Below are 16,811 nucleotides of genomic sequence, written 5' to 3' on the forward strand. Positions count from 1 at the left end.
CAGGCGCCCGCCACAACGCCCGGCCATTTTTTGGTTGCAGCCATCATTGTTGTTTGGCGGGCCCGGGCTGGGGATTCGAACCCGCCACCTTAGGTGCATGTGGCTGGCGCCCTAGCCGCTTGAGCCACAGGCGCCGAGCCTCCATTTTGATTTTCACTGTTGTGGCTTAGTGGTCTGTTGTGGCTTAGTGCAGGAGCTTAGTCCAAAACAATGGCCTCCTATAATTTTTAAAGTAAGTAAACCTAAATTTTCCTTGTTATCCTCCTTCCCTCATGCCTAAATTCATAGCCTGCTATTATAGTTTACCAATATAGTTATCATGTGAGGTATTATTGAACTGAAAATAATTGATGGTAATTGTTTAATAAGTGCTCCCTCTCCTGTACTGTGGTGTTGCTTCACCCGGCAAAGCAATGATGGTTCCTTGAACCTTTGTAGAACCACATGTGTAACATCATAGCGGGGCAAAGACACACCTGGGGGATTTCCCACACCTTGCTAAAAGGAAAACTTACCATATTAGCCAGGATACTTCAATTTTATGAGCGGCCTGGGTGAGTATGTCTCCCCTGGTGTCCTCTTAAAATCTCTTTCTCCAGGCCCTTGGTATCTGCATGTTGTGGAAAATGCCTACGGGCCCCCAAATTACAACAAATTTAAAGATCTGAATTAACTTTTCATGATTCCAGAATCAGGGAATACTTCATTCCATAAAATAGAATATGTGTTTCAAAGAGTTGAACAGTGGAGGCTGGTTTTATAGACAGAAAAGGGCTGGAGAAAGCAGAAACAAAGAACAAATAGTAGCAGAGTCTGGCCTCTCCTTGGCAAGGGATTTTAAAAGGTAATTTGTCATCCAAACCCTGTAAATCACCTTTAATGTGCTTTAACAATCACCTGGAGGATTTTTTTTCCCCTGGACTGTTGAGGGTAAGCTGCATAAATCAAGGCCTTTTACCTCTAAATACATCACTGGGTGTTTCCTAAAGATAAAGAGACTCTCTTATGTGACAGCAGTCCAGTTATCAACCTCAGTAAATTTTAACATTGGTATGTATAGTACTTGAATCTTGAATCTACATCTGTATTCCAAGTTTGTCAGGATCAAATTTAGGATCACGTATTACATCTGTCAGTCTCTTGGGTTTCCTTAAGTTTTCACTACCATCGAAATCTTCTGTCATTGACATTTTAAAAGAATGCTGCCTACTCTTTCCCCTTTAGTAGGATTTGTCTGGTGTGTCCTCTTGGTTAAATGTCCTCAGGACATTGTATCTGGAGGCACATAATACATTCATCTGCCTCTCCTTGGTAATGTTAATTTTGATCATTTCATCAAAATATTACCTGATTTTGCCACACCATACTTTTTTCTCCCTTGCAAGTTATAAGTAGTCTGTGGGGGACACTTTAAGATCACGCAGATGTCCTGTTTCTCATCCAGATCCCCTCTTTAGATTCAGCATCCACTCATGGTCTTGCCTGAACCAGTCTTTACTGTGATAGTTGCAAAATGCTGATTTTTTCCCCCCCATTCAAGTGCCCTGTCCACATTTACCAGTCTGCCCTCAGTGTTCTGCTGCTGTAAGCAAGAGCCCTCCTTTCTCCCTTGTTTGTTTAATACTTATTATAGGTGTGGATTTTTCAATAGTCTGTTTTCAATATTGTTTTTAATTATTTTGGTGCTTAAATCATCCCAGATTTAGGATTGTATCTTTCTTTTGATATTTAGAGGATTCAAAACATGGATAATTTTGGGAGAGGCTCAAATATTATGATTATGACCTGTTAGTAACATCCAGACCACCTGCAGCTCATACCGTTTGGAGAGAAAGTGCTAAGTACAGTTCTTTGCAGGTGTATAGTACTTGACAGTTTGTGATACGCTTTTGTGTCCTGTATTGCCCAGGGCATTGACCATTCATTATGAGGAGCACTGGGAAGTTACATTTCCCCCAGGTTTTCAGTTTCTCATATGATATTCATGATGACCCTGTGATACAGGCAAGGTGACATTTGGACTCTACTTACCAACCCATTTCTTCCTTAAGTTTAAAAAAGGCTAATGACTGTATTAGCCTATGGGACTAAAGTTCACTAGAAACCGTGCCTTCCACCTAACACACACTTGCATGGCTTTATACACTGTTATTTGTTTTCAAAATACATTTTACTTCTCAGTGGATGTGTGTTCTGATATTTGGCTTTATGCTAAGTGACAGAAAGCCTTATCTATCAGTAATATTTATCATAGAACATTACATAGACAAACCATTTCCCAGCTTTCTTCCTCCCTCCACCCAGAAGCCATCTAAATGAAATCTTTGTTTGGAATGCCTTGTTTTTCTATACCAGAGGGTATGTGTTTATCCTTGTGGATTCAGTGCCTTTCAAGCTAAATTAAGCTGGAAGACTCACCTTGCAGTGGCTTCCCATTTTTACTAAGATGAAACAAAGTCTCTGATGATGGCATTTTAGGCCCATTCGTAGTCAGCTTTCTTTTGAGCCCCATCACCCAGTCACTTCCCCCTCAAATGCCTCAGTGTCCTGTGGTTCCTGCTGTGATGTCTTCTGGCTTTGCTGCCTGGCACGTGCTCTCTGCTGTGCTGGACACTCGCCTCTCACTCCCTTGTCCAGAGTGGACTCTTACTCAGCTCTGGAGTTTTCTGATTCTCTTTTCCTGGAGTTCATTATTTTTTCTAGTACATCTTGTACCATCTTTATCATTGTATACGGGAAATTGTATTACGAATGCCTTATTTACATAAGTCTTTCCTCGACTGAATTTTTCTTTTATTTATTTATTTATTTATTATTGTTGGGGAATCAGTGAGGGCACAAAAAACCAAGTTACACTGATTGTGTTTGTTTGTTTGTTAGGTAAAGTCCCTCTTACAATTGTCCTTGACTGAATTTTTTAAGAGAAGTGATTTAAAGCTTGGCATAAAGCCTAATTTTTTTTTTTTTTTTTTTGAGATAGAATCTCAGTCTGTTTCCCAGGCTAGACTGCTGTGGCATCAGCTCAGCTGACAGCAGTCTCAATCTCCTGGGCTCCTCCTGCCTCAGCCTCTCAAGTAGCTGGGACTATAGTTGCCCTCCACAGTGCCCAGCTAATTTTTCTATTTTTAGTAGAGACGGAGTCTTGCTCAGGCTGGTCTTGAACTCCTGAGCTCAAGCTATCCTCCCACATTGTCCTCCCAGAGTGCTAGGATTACAGATGTGACCCACTGCACCTGGCCTAGCCTAAATGTTTTTTGAATAAAAATGAATCAAACTACAGAGCTTTGGTGTCAAAGGGTAGAGACATACTGAAGGATGTTGTCTTAGCTTAGGCTGCCATAACAAAATACCAAAGACTGGATGGCTTAAACATCAAAACTTTATTTTCTCACAGTTCTGGAGGCTGAAAGTTTGAGATAGGGTGCCAGTTTGTTTGGGTTCTGGCGAGGGCTGTGTTCCCACCTTGCTGACAGCCACCTTTTTGCTGCATCCCCACGTGGTGGAAGGAGCTCAGGTGTCTCTTCCACTTCTCAGAAGTGTACCAGTTACAGGATCAGGACTCTACCCCATGACTTCATGTAACTGTAATCACCTCCTTCTGGCCCCTTTCTCCAATATAGTCCCTGGGGGGGTTAGGGCTTCAACATACAGATTTGGGAGGGAGGAGTATAGTTCAGTCCATAGCAGACACCTATGCACTGATAGGTTTTCTAGAGTCTTCTGTGAAAGACGTGTTAACTCTAAGGTGAAAAACAAGCCAGGACTGGATATTCTAGGCAGAAATTCCCATTGTTGGAAGGTCTGTTATGGCTGTTATGAATGGGCTGTGAACCCAAGGATAATAGTTCACAAAGTAGATTAGGAGGTCTGTAAGCAGCTGGGACTGCTGTTTAGATATAGTTTAGATATAGCTGGGACTGCTGCTTTAGATATAGTTCTGAAATTGTTAGCAAATTCAGTGGGGGAAATCTAATTACTTTGGAAAAAATGGATGTCTATGCTTCATACTAGGGATGAATTTTCCTAATATCAGCAGTTTTCACTGAAATGCATAAAAAATAAGATGCATTGAGGGGTAGAGGGATACCAGATGCATGGGTTTGTGATAGGCAAATGGAGTAAAATGTTAATTGTAGAATCGGGTAGTGAGTATATGGTTTCACAGTACAGTTTTTTCAACTTTTTTTTTTGCAGTTTTTGGCCGGGGCTGGGTTTGAACCCGCCACCTCCGGCATATGGGGCTGGCACCCTACTCCTTTGAGCCACACATGCCGCCCAGTTTTTTCTTTTGTGAGTAAATTTTTTCAAAATAAATTGTTGGAGAAAAGGATACCTAAATATATTTTTAAGAACACAATTATTGGCTCACCCTATCTATTATAAACATTAAATCATTAACATGGGCTTAGCGCCTGTAGCATAGTGGTTATAGCACCAGCCACATACACCAAAGGTGGCGGGTTCAAGCCTGGCCTGGGCCAGCTAAGCAACAATGACAACTGCAAAAAAAAAAAAACTGGGTGCGGCTTGGCGCCTGTGGCTCAAGTGGCTAAGGTGCCAGCCACATACACCTGAGCTGGCGGGTTCGAATCCAGTCCAACCATGCCAAACAGCAATGATGGCTGCAACCAAAAAATAGTTGGGTGTTGTGGTGGATGCCTGTAGTCCCAGCTATGTGGGAGGTGGAGGCAGGAGAATCGCTTGAGCCCAGGAGTTGGAGGTTGCTGTGAGCTGTGACACCACAGTGACAGCTTGAGACTCAGTCTCAAAAAAAAAAAATCATTAACATGGACTTCTTTAACTTCACTAATATTTTTTTTCTTTCCTGGTATTTCTCCTTTCTATTTTGTTAGTTCCTTCAGATCTTCGTTTTCATGAGTTGCTCCCTCCAGGAAATTTCCCCTGACCTTCTAGCGTGATTTAGATATCTCTCTTCTGCGTTCCCAGAGCACCTCTTGTATACTTTGGCCGTAGCGTTCACCACCCTATAGTGTAATCATTTACTTACTAATCTGTCTGGACTACCAGACTTAAGAGTTTCTTGAGGACAAAGACCATGTTTCTGGAATGCTTTTAGTACAAGTGAAACCAAGAACCATAATACATGCGCTATCTGTGGCTTAAAGTTAAGTATCTTACCTTTACTACTAGGAATCTGGAGATGGCCATTCCGGGATTGGTTCAGTGAGGGACACATGGGTGGCGCCTCTGTCCTTCTTCTGTCCTTTCCTTTATCACGCCAAGTTGGCAGAAGTAGTGATGTACCCTGGAAATACCCACCATGGTCATTTCGGTTTTTGAGCTTTTAGCACAGAAGTTTTGGGAAATATCCGTGGATTTCTTGAATAGTTTTCAATTCACTTATTATTGTTTATCCTAGAGAAATTGATTTTGTTTTTGAAAATAGAAGTTTAGAGTTAGATATCTACATGTATTTTAAAGGCTCTCCCCCCCATCCTAGAAAAATATTTATTTATTTTCAGACAACTATAATGAAAAATTCAGAGAAATTGTGTGTGAGGCTGATGATCTGGAGTTTGCAGCCTCAACCTCAGCTCTATAGGAAACAGTGTGGACCAGAAATGAGGCCAGAAATAGTTTCACATTCCTCAACTGCAGCCTTTTGGGAAGGGCTGCCCCTTATCCCGTTTATTCTATTTTAGTCATAATTCAAATGTGCTTAATTATCTAGCTAATTGCTTAGCTAACTTATTAAAAAGCATGTAATTAGCAAAGGGGAGTGTAGGGAGCGCCTGGTGTAGGCAGGTAAACTGTCAGTGTAAGAGGGGAGAAGCAGGTGTGCCGTCTGAGTCCAGCAGCCAAGGCCATTCACTTACATGATGAGTGAGAAAGGGCTTAATTATGGAAGTTCAATGCGCTGTTTCACAAGACAGTTGAATAAAATGCACGAAAAATAACTTGCAAAGCTACATAAATACAATCTCAAATGGGTTTTAAAAGTGGGCATATAGAGATCAAAATTCTAGGAGAAAATACACTTTTAATAGTAAATATCTCTGGGTGGCAGGATCATAGGTGCTTTTCTTTTAAAAAAGATAGTTGTGTATTTTGTGAATTTGCTACTGAGCTTCATGCTTTTCATTTTAAATACTTAAAAAATGCTTTAGGCATTCAGAGTGGTTCTTGTTCAACTCCATCTGGTCTCTTGATAATGTCATTTTTTTTTTTTTTTTACATTTTGCTCTTTGTTAAAATTGATCAAATAATACTTTTTATAGTATCTGTCTGAGATGGTCTGCTTGTTATGCCTGTTGACTCTTGTGAATGGTGATCTTCTTGTGTGTTTCTTTTTCTTTTTTTTTTTTTAGACAGAGTCACAATATGTCACCCTTAGTAGAGTGCTACGGCATCACAGCTCACAGCAACCTCCAACTCTTGGGCTTATGCGATTCTCTTGCCTTGGCCTCCCAAGTAGCTGGGACTACAGACACCCACCATAACACCTGGCTGTTTTTGTTTTTGTTGTTGTTGCAGTTGTCATTATTGCTTTAGCTGGCCTGGCTGGGTTTACCCACCAGCCTCAGTGTATGTGGCTGGCGCTGTAACCACTGTGCTATGGGCGCTGAGCCCTCTTGTGGGTTTCTTGAGTTGGAATTGTGGGCTTTTGCTATAGCTCCTCTGCAGTCTTATTGCAGAAGATTTTGTTTAGCACTCTGTCTGGGGCTCCAGCACTTTGTGACTGGCTGGGACTACTTTTCGTGTGACTTAGTGGTGGTGTTAGAGAAGTGTGTGGTTACAGATTTTAGGGATGACAACCTTCAGCAAGAGTCCAGGCAGATAAAATTCCTTGTCCTTGTCCTCTGTTAGTGGATGGATGTTTTTCTAAATGTCTTGACTTCTCAGTTCTCTATTGAGAAGATGTCTCAGTCTTGACTCACCTGTGCAGATGTCTCATCTCTTAGCCCTTTGTGTGTGTGAATCCTAAAACAGTAATCATCCAGGACTGTAGGAACTGAGGCTCTTACTGCCTGGGTTCTATCCCCTCTCCCCAGGAGGGGGATTTCTTACTTTCTTTTGAGCTCAGCTGTACATTTAAGAGCAGCTCTCAGCCTTGGGTGCCCATTATCATCTCCTGGGAATCTAGAATTTCCACGTCCAGGATGCATCCCAGACCATTTCCATCAGAATCTCTGGGGTGTTCCTTAGGCTCCCCAGAGATGCTTTTGTATAGCCAGGAATGGGAGGCACTGAGTTAAAGTGAGCTTGTTTTATTTTACCCAAAGATGTATATGTTGTATGTATGTATTTATGTTTCTATTAGCGATATTTTCAAGTTATCTTGTCATCAGTAATGGAACTAGAAGCTTATCATGTTATAATTAGAAAAACCTTTCCCTTAAAATTAGATAGGAAGGAAACCAATGTTTATTAATTTCCAACTGTGTTGGGCACTGGTTAGACCTTTCACATATGTTATCTCATTTACTCCTGGGACAGTCCTGCCAGGTAGGTGGTTTACTTGTTTGCTGGCAAGAAAACTAGTTTGGGGAGAAATTGAATAACTAGGTCCAGGTCAACCAGCTCACGAACAGCAGAACCAGACAGACCCACCAGATGCTCAAGTCCTGTCCTTCTCCTTTGCTGTGATTATATGTGAAATAAAGATTTTCCCATACAAATTGGTTAAAATAAAGATTGGCACTTAGGTCGCAATAGCTTCCAGGTACCTGTTAAATTTCCTTCCTTGACGTGCTTTGTCTTCCCACGATGCCAGGGTTGCTCCTCTTGTTTCATGTTACTTCTGATAAGAGTAAATGGATTTTGACCAATAGATCGTTACTTTAGAAAAGCTTAACTGGTTTTAGTAAGCTCCTTTAAATAAACCCGGAGTGAACAACTGATTTCTTCTTCTTTTAACTGTCATGTGTCATGCAGAGACCTTATCTTTCAGCTCAGCTCCTTAATCCAGCGGAGGGCTGTGTGACTGTGAGTGCGTGTGTATGTGGGGTGTGTCGGGAAGTGGAGGATACAAGGGCAAGGAGAAGAGAGAGAATAAAGAGCTGGAGCAACGCTGAGGTCCCCAAGCTGTTCACGGTGGGACCAGATGACTCGGGGAAAGGAAACAGACTTGGAGTGGGCTGGTCATTGTGCCTCAGTAAAGTCCTATTGAGGGAGCAGTGATTTTTAGTGACAGCGTCCTAGTGACACAGGTGTGGAATGTGTGCTCCTGTTTCTTCTCTCTTGACTTGTCTTTGCTCTGGCCATGGCTCTGCTGAGTAAATGACATCCAGGGTTGTTGGAGGGTTTTATCTCTGCCCAGAGCCTAGACGATCGCTTCTCTGTTGGAATGTTGTCTGGGTTAGGCTTTTCTGGAGGGCATGAAGACATTTGATTTCAACTGGATAGAAAACAAAGTGTGTCTAAGTCTTTGTCTTTGTCGTCAGCAGCTCTTCAACTGGGGCTTCTCTCTGTGTGTTGCAACCTCGGAAAACCAGCAGGATGGCTGCGAACAAGAGTAAGGGCCAGAGCTCTTTGGCCCTCCACAAGGTGATCATGGTTGGCAGTGGAGGGGTTGGCAAGTCGGCGCTGACTCTTCAGTTCATGTATGACGAGGTAAGACGTGCCAGGCCCAGACTGCCTTTGTGTTGGCATCTGTCATAGCAGAGTCCCTACGCCAGCTGTGTTACTCTCCCCATCTCCCCTATGTGTAGGGCTTCATTGAGAAAATCTGAGCTAAGGTCGTTTCTGAACAGCTTTCTAGGGAGGTCTAACCAGCATAAGATCTAGATTGCTAATTTTAGGTAAGTGATCTCAACTCTGGCAGGGATTTAGGGGTCTCTGCCCACATTAATTCCATTGTTAAATTTCAAGCTTTGTTTTCTATCTGGGTGGGGGAAGTGGTAGAGAGTGGGCTAAAGAACATGTCAGGTATTCAGTGTTGTGACTAATCGGTTTGGAGAGAGTGAAAGGGAAGCTAAATTGTCACAGGAACTTAATCATTTTTTCCCAAGTGATGGACATCAAGTTCTCCCTAGTTCTCCCATGCAGCAAGATAAAGAAAGGTTGTATTATCCTTTCCCAAAATTTGCATCACTTAATGTGGGTAGAGTGACTAGTATTGAGTCCATTTCAGTAACACAGCCTGGATTCCTAGCAGCCAGAGCCCCTGCTTGATAGCCATTTGCTGGTATGGTCAGACCTCTGTATCTGTGGGTTCTGACAACAACAAGGAGTGGGCATCAGCCCCATATGCTGGGGGTGGTGGGTTCAAACCTGACCCTGGCCAAAAACTGCAAAAAAAAAAAAAAAGGGTATAAAAACTATTTACATAGCATTTGCATCATACTGGGTATTTTTAAGTAATCTAGAGATGATTTAAAGTATATAGGAGTTATATGCGAATATTATGCCATTTATGTAAGGACTTGAACATCCCAAATTTTGTTGTCCGTGGGGTTCCTAGAACCAATCCCTTGGGGATACCAAGGGATGACTGCAGTACAGGCAGGGAGAGTGTTCAGGGAGGAGCTGAAATCTCAGAGCCTCTCCCTTACATTGCATCCTCACAGTTTTATGAAATTTATAAAAGGAAGGTGTGACAACCACAGTTAACCAATACTGTGCCATGTATTGGCTTCCTTTCATTAAACATTCCTTTTATCTTGCTTCCCTATGTTGGGTGCAAGTGGAGTGGCCACAGGCATTTTCCCCATCTCACTGAGGGAAGTTATGTTTGTGTGGTTTGGAGTCACTTAGCATGTGGTTGAGTTACTGCTAGCTGTAGGGATTCTCCTGCCCACGGTGCTGACTCAGAGCATTGTGATTTGAGGTGCAGGGCTGGGGGGATCCCCATATGAATGTGTCCTATGGCAGCTGGCATTGTACATGTGTGGATGGTGGAGAAACAAAGGTCAAAACATGTGGTGCTAGAAAGTCCTCCAGAAAGTTCTTCCAGCTATTACAGCTTCTTATAGCAAAGTAACAGAGAAGCTTTAGAGGTTTCCTAAATTTTGACAGTAGTCTTAAAACTTTCATTACTGGTAATGTCGTGTAGTTGTGAAGCTAAAAAATTGTTTGAACTATGAATACAGGGGAGGTTTTTAATTAACCATGCTGGAGGAAATTATTTTTTTATTCTCCATTAGAAGTATTTCATAATCATTGGCATATGATAAAAGAATATATAGCAAACAAAAAGTAGAAGGTATTCTAGAGGTATGTCAGGCAGTTTCAATTAGTGGAAATATTGCATTATTTTGCTATATTTTGTGATGTCAGTGCTATTTGTATTAGTTTTTATTGCTGTGTGACAAATAATCACCAATTTAGCAGGTTGAAACAACATATATTTATTGTCTCATAATTTCCATGGATTAGGGATTAGAATGTGGCTTATTTGGGTCCTCTGCGCAGAGTCCTGCAAGGCTCTAATCAAGGTGTATAGGGGCTGGGACCTCATCTGAGGCTCAGCTTCCTCTTCCAAACTTACTGACTGTTGGCAGCATTCAGTTCCTTGTGAGTGGGGGACTTACTAGGCCTTCAGCGTCTCTGTAAAGGCTTCCTACAGTTCCCTGCTGCATGGCCCTCTCCACAGTTTACACCATAGCGGCATGCTGCTGGTGCCAGTCTGAGATGATGAAATAGAGTCGGGGGATACTCCCTTCATCGTTGGCATATTCCCCTCCCTAAGGGTCCGGGGTCAGGGTTGTGTTTGCCTTAGTATTTGTCTTTAAGCCTTTATAATGGATTATGATTTCTTTTCCAATTCTAGATAGTTATTTTTGTATTCAGTTCTATGTGTGTAATTTTATATTCTTAAGGAGGCGCCCCCCAAATGACCAAAACCTGGATCTCCTCCTGAGAAACCACCCCCCCACGTTTTATAACAAACTTTGGTGTTTGATGCCTGCTTTACTTTATCTTATCCCAGGGGCCAAAATGGGTAGATTTCATAGGATCTGCTGCAGAATTTACACAAAGCATTTTTGTATAAAAGAGAGGCAAGTTGAGAAGTCTGCTTTGAGAGTCTTGTTTGTTTTTACTTAAAAACTTGTAATTTGCTTTACCAAAAGTTTTTTTTCCCTCCCATAATGGAGGTTGGTGAAAAGAGGGGAATTTGATTAGGGAGATAGGATTAGAGAAGTAGTTGTTAATGGGTGGGAAGGAGGATTTTGTCTCCCCAAGGCATATTGGGCAAAGCCCAGAGACCGTCACAGCTGGGGTGAGTGTCTAGTGAGTAGAGGCCAAGGATGCTGCTGAACATCCTAGGATGCACGGGACACTCCTGCTTCCCAGCAAAGAATTAGCCAGTACAAAATAATCAGAACTGCCACTTTTGAGAAACCCGGTAGGTATTAGAGGCAGAGCCGTGGCAGATCAGAGGAGGGAAGATTTCCCTGCATTCAGTGTAGGTGATTGAGAGACTCCAGGATGTCCAGTCTAAGAGCAAGTTCAGATCCAGCCCAAATCTGTTTACTTTGAGAGTAGGATCCACTCTACTCAGCACTGCTGCTGATAGCATAGAAGACCAGGAGAACCTAGTCTGGGGTTTCGTTTTTGTTAAGTATGTATGTGTGTGTGTGTGTGTATGACAAGCGAGAAGGGGGAAAGATGCATGCAGAAAGGTCGTGAGGTTTTCTCTTCCTCCGTGTTTCTCTGTAGAGACCCGGGAAAGCTGTGCTTGACTTACCCTGTGTTTCTCATGGGCTGACTTACACATTTGAGTACTGGAAGTATTGAAGAAATAGTGAAAGAAATTTAGATGTAAATTAATGATGACCATGTACCATTAAATTGAAATGATACTAGTATAATTGGATATTCTCATGTAAAAGCATTCTACCCAGGGCAACAAATTGAGACTCTGTCTCAAAAAGAAAGAAAAGAAAATTTAAGTTACGGCTTTTATAAGATATAATTCACATACCATGAAATTCACTCTTTTAAACTATACAATTTAATGTGTTTTTTTAATATATTCATACAGCTGGGCAGTTTTCATCATTATCTAATTTTAGATCATTATCACTCAACAAAACCCCAAACCCTGAATGTTAGCAGCCTTCCCCATACTTACCCCTGTCCCACCCCTGGCCTCTGGCTGTCTCTTTCTGACTCTGTGGGTTTGCCTCCTCTGGACATTTGGTATAATTGGAATCATACCGTATGTGGCCTTTTTGTCTGGCATCTTTTGCGTAGCATAATGCTTGGAAAGTCCATCCATGTCGGAGCATAGTGGTCACTTTCCCCTTCCTGCTTTCCCCAGCCTGAGCAACTAACTACTCGTCTACTCCCTGTCTTCACGGATTTGTCTGTTCTGGATTTCTCTTATAAATAGGTGGCTATGATCCGTGACCTTTTGTGCCTGGTTTCTTTTACTTCTGATGGCCTGTTAAGCTTCATCCATGTTGGAGCATGAATCAGCACTTCATTCCTTTTTGTGACTGAATGATAATTCCACTGTCTGGATACGGCACATTACGATTTTCCATCTACCGACTGATGGACTTTTGGGTTGTTTCTGCTTTTTGGCTATTATAATAATGTTGCCATGAATAGTTATGTACAAGAGTTTGTGTAGATGTGTAGACACGTGTCTTAAACTCTCTTGGGTATATACCCAGGTGTGGGATTGCTGGGTCATATGGTAAAGGAGTTGCAGATCTGGTTTCCACAGGAGCCGTACCATTTACAGTCCCCACAGCAGTATGTTCCACTTTTTCCACATCTTGTCAACACCTGTCATTGTCCATGTTTTTTATTATAAGCGTCCTAGTGGGCACAAAGTAGCATCTCATTGTGATTTTGATTTGCATTTCTCTAATGACCAGTGATGATGGGTGTCTTTTCATGTGTTTATTGGCCATTCGTGTATCTTCTTTGGAGAATTATCTATTCAGATTCTTTGCCTAATTTTTAGTTGGGTTATTTGTTGAGTTGGGTCATTTGTTGTTGCGTTTTAGATTTTATATATTACAATTCCCTCATTAGTTATGATTTGTGAATATTACCTCCCATAATCTTTGGATTGTCTTTTCACTTTCTTGATGGTGTCCTTTAAAACCTGAAAGTTTAAATTTTTTTATGAAGTCCAGTTTACATATTTTTTTCTTTTGTCAAGCTTATGCTTTTGGTGCCATATCTAAAAATCCATTGTTAAATCTAAGGTCATGAAGATTTGTACCTACGGTTTCTTCTAAGATTTGATGGTTTTAGCATTTACATTTAGATCCTTGATCCATTTTGAGTTAATTTTTATATGTAGTATGAAGGGGGGTATTTAAATTCATGCTTTTACATGAGAATATCCAATTATACTAGCATCATTTCAATTTTAATGGTACATGGTCATCATTAATTTACTTCTAAATTTCTTTTTTTTTTGGCCAGGGCCAAGTTTAAACCCACCACCTCCAGTATATGGGGCCAGTGCCCTACTCCTTGAGCTACAGGTGCCGTCCTTCTTCTGAATTTCTTAATTTCTAACTTGAATGCTAGCATCATTAAGATTACTTACTTAATATATAATTTAATATAAAGAAAATAGCTTAGCAATATTAATATCATTGTTACTAAATGGTACAATGACTAATGGAAGTTCAGAATTCCTTAGGATTTCTTTGTTCCCAGTCTTTTTTTTTTTTGAGACAGTGTCTCACTGTGTCATCCTCAGTAGAGTGCGATGGTGTCACAGCTCACAGCAACCTCCAGCTCTTCGGCTTAAGCAATTCTCTTGCCTCAGCCTCCCAAGTAGCTGAGACTACAGGCGCCCACCACAACCCTGACTATTTTGTTGTTTAGCAGGCCTGAGCTGGGTTCGAACTTACCAGCCCCAGTGCGTGTGGCCATCACCCTACCCACTGAGCTACTGGCACCGAGCCTACCCTCAGTCTTTCTAAGTGAGATGCATTCCATCAAAGTACTCTGTCCTGAAGTTTCTTAAATTAATTAAATTCTTCTTCTTTGTGGTTTTATTACCAATTTCATATTAATTTATATTCATTTCCTTCAGTTTTTCTTCATTTTCCTTCAGCTTTACATTTGCTTGGTTTGTTCTTCCAGGACATCTTTTTGGCAAATATATACACACATGTGCATGTACACACACACACGGAGAGAGAGAGAGAGAGAGAGAGAGGGAAAGAGAAATGCTATGTAGCTATAAAGATATATATGTGTGTGTATAAGTTACATATATAAAACTTCACTCTTCCTACTTGTGCAAAAGGTTGACTATTATGTTCTGGGGATCTCCACATATCTGATTGTAAGTATCTGCCTCACTTTTTATTTAGCTACATGGTATTCTGTTATGTGAGTCCTTACTGTTGAGCACTTGGGAAGTTTTTAATCTTTAACTGTTACACAGTGAATTACCCTGTATGTTCTTATGCAGGTGTTTCTGTAGATTAGCAGAGATAAGTGCTTCTCTCCTTTTACCAGATGTTTCCATTCCTCTCCATAGGGATTATCCTTTTTTCTACTCTCGCTGGCAGTGTGCCAGAAGACCTTTCCCCAAAGTATGTTAGACTTTTGTGCTTTTTCTAGCCTAATAGGTGAAAAATGGCACAGGGATACTTCACTTCATCATGTCTCACTTTCTCATGTACCGCAGGTAATGTGCTTTTTTTACAGATTGAAGGTTTGTGGCAACCCTGTGTTTTCCAGTCTGTGGACACTGGTTTTCCAACAGCATGTGCTCGTTTCTTATCTCTGGGTCACAGTTTGGTAATTCTCAAAATATTTCAAGCTTTCTCATTATTATTATATCTGTTATGGTGACCAGTGATATTTGGTGTTACTATTGTAATTGTTTTGGGGTACCACGACTCGCACCCATATAAGACGGTGAACTTAATTGATACACGTGGTGTATGTTTTGACTACTCCACTGACCGGCAGTCCCCTGGCTCTGTCCCCCTTCCCCCATCTCTCTCCCTCTTGGGCCTATTTCCTGAGACACAACAATATTGAAGTTAGACCAGTTAATAACCTTGCAGTGGCTTCTCAGTGTTCAGGTGAAAGGGAGAGTTGCAGGTTTCTCATTTTAAGTCAAAAGCTAGAAATGATTAAGCTTAGCAAGGAAGGGATGTTGAAAGCCCAGATAGAACCCTAGGCCTTGTTAGCCAGTTAGCCAAGTTGTGAAAGCAAAGAAAAAGTTCTCAGAGGAAATTAAAAGTGCTAACTCCAGTGAATACATGAATGATAAGAAACTAAACCAGGGGTCCTCAAACTTTTTAAACAGGGGGCCAGTTCACTGTCCCTCAGACCGTTGGAGGGCCAGACTGCAGGCCCCAGGACGAACTGGCTGCTAAGCAGGACAGGCAGCGGCGGCAAAAACACCCAGTGGGCCAGATAAATGTCCTAGGCGGGCTGCATGTGGCCCACGGACCGTAGTTTGAAGACGCCTGAACTAAGCAGGCTTATTGCTGATATGGAGAAAGTGTCAGTGGTCTGATAGAAAATCAAACTAGCCACAACATTCCCTTAAGCCAAAGCTTGATCCAGAGCAAGGCCCAAACTCTTCAATTCTGTGAAGGCTGAGGGAGGTGAGGAAGCTACAGAAGAAAAGTTTAAAGCTGGAAAAGATTGGTTTATGAGGTTTAAGGAAAGAAGCCATCTCCATAAAAGTACAACATGAAATAGCAAGTGCTAATGTAGAAGCTGCGTCAAGTTATCCAAAAGATCTAGCTAAGATCATTGATAAAGGTGACAACAGGTTTTTGATGTGACAGCCTTCTTTTGGAAGAAGATGCTGTGTAAGGACTTCCAGAGCTGTAGAGGAGGAAGTCAGTGCCTGACCTCAGAGTTTCAAAGGGCAGGCTGATTCTCTTGTTAGGGGCTAATGTAGGGGTGACTTTAATTTGAAGCCAAAGCTCATTTAACATTTCAAAAATTCTAGGGCCCTTAAGAGTGGTGCTAAATCTGCTCTGCCTATGCTCTATAAATGGAGGACCAAAGCTTGAATAACAGCGCTTCTGTTTACAGTGTGGTTTACTGAATACTTTAAGCCCACTGACTGTTGAGACCTACTGCTCAGAAGATTCCTTTCAAAATATAACTGTTCATTGACAATGCCCCTGGTCACCCAAGAACTGTGATGGAGATGTTCAAGGTTAATGAACATCTCCATCGAATGCCTGCTAACACAGTATCTATTCTGCAGCCCATGATCAAGGAGCAATTTTGACTTTCAAGTCATATTATTTAAGGCATATATTTCACAAGAATATAGCTGCCATTGATAGTGAGTCCTCAGATGGATTTGGGTAAAGTAAGCTGAACATTTTCTGGGAAGGTTTCATTCTAGATTCCATTAATAAGATTTGTGGTTCATGGGAGGATGTCAAAATAGCAATGTTAACAAGAATTTGAAAGAAGTCGATTCCTACCTCATCAAAGATTTTGAGGGGATTAGTACTTCAGTGGAGTATCAGGAGAATTAGAACTAGAAGCAGAGCTTGAAGATGTGACTGAATTGCTGCAGTCTCAGGATACAACTTCAGTAGATGAGGAATTGGTTGGATTCTAATGGATGAGCAAAAAAAGTAGTTCCTTGAGATGGAACCTATTCCTAGTGAAGAGGCTATGAATAGTTTGGAATTGAAAACAAAGGATTTAAAATATTACAATAGCATTTGAGAGGATTGACTTGAATTTTGAAAGAAATTTTGTGAGTAAAATTGCATGCTACAGAGAAATTTTATGTGAAAGAAAGAGTCATTCAATGTGACAAACTTCTTGTCTTATATTAAGAAATTACCTCAGCCCTCAGCAACCACCAATCTGTATCCATTGCCCACTTTTCCTCACTGGATCATTGACTTTTTTTGCTATTTCGGGGGGGGGGG

At 41.4% G+C, this 16,811-nt stretch overlaps 1 protein-coding gene across 1 annotated transcript in view; it reads left to right on the top strand.

The window, feature by feature from the left end:
* The window catches only part of RALB (RAS like proto-oncogene B), a 43,681-nt gene that overhangs the window by 16,519 nt on the left and 10,351 nt on the right, over positions 1-16,811 (top strand). The window contains exon 2 of the mRNA XM_003792640.3: positions 8,409-8,574. Within this exon, the coding sequence (XP_003792688.1) occupies positions 8,461-8,574 (114 nt within the window). The 5' untranslated portion in view covers positions 8,409-8,460. The remainder of the gene's footprint in view (positions 1-8,408; positions 8,575-16,811) is intronic.

Source organism: Otolemur garnettii, unplaced genomic scaffold, assembly GCF_000181295.1.
Source record: "Otolemur garnettii isolate 467f Iridium unplaced genomic scaffold, OtoGar3 scaffold00059, whole genome shotgun sequence".
Taxonomy (NCBI): Eukaryota; Metazoa; Chordata; class Mammalia; order Primates; family Galagidae; genus Otolemur; species Otolemur garnettii.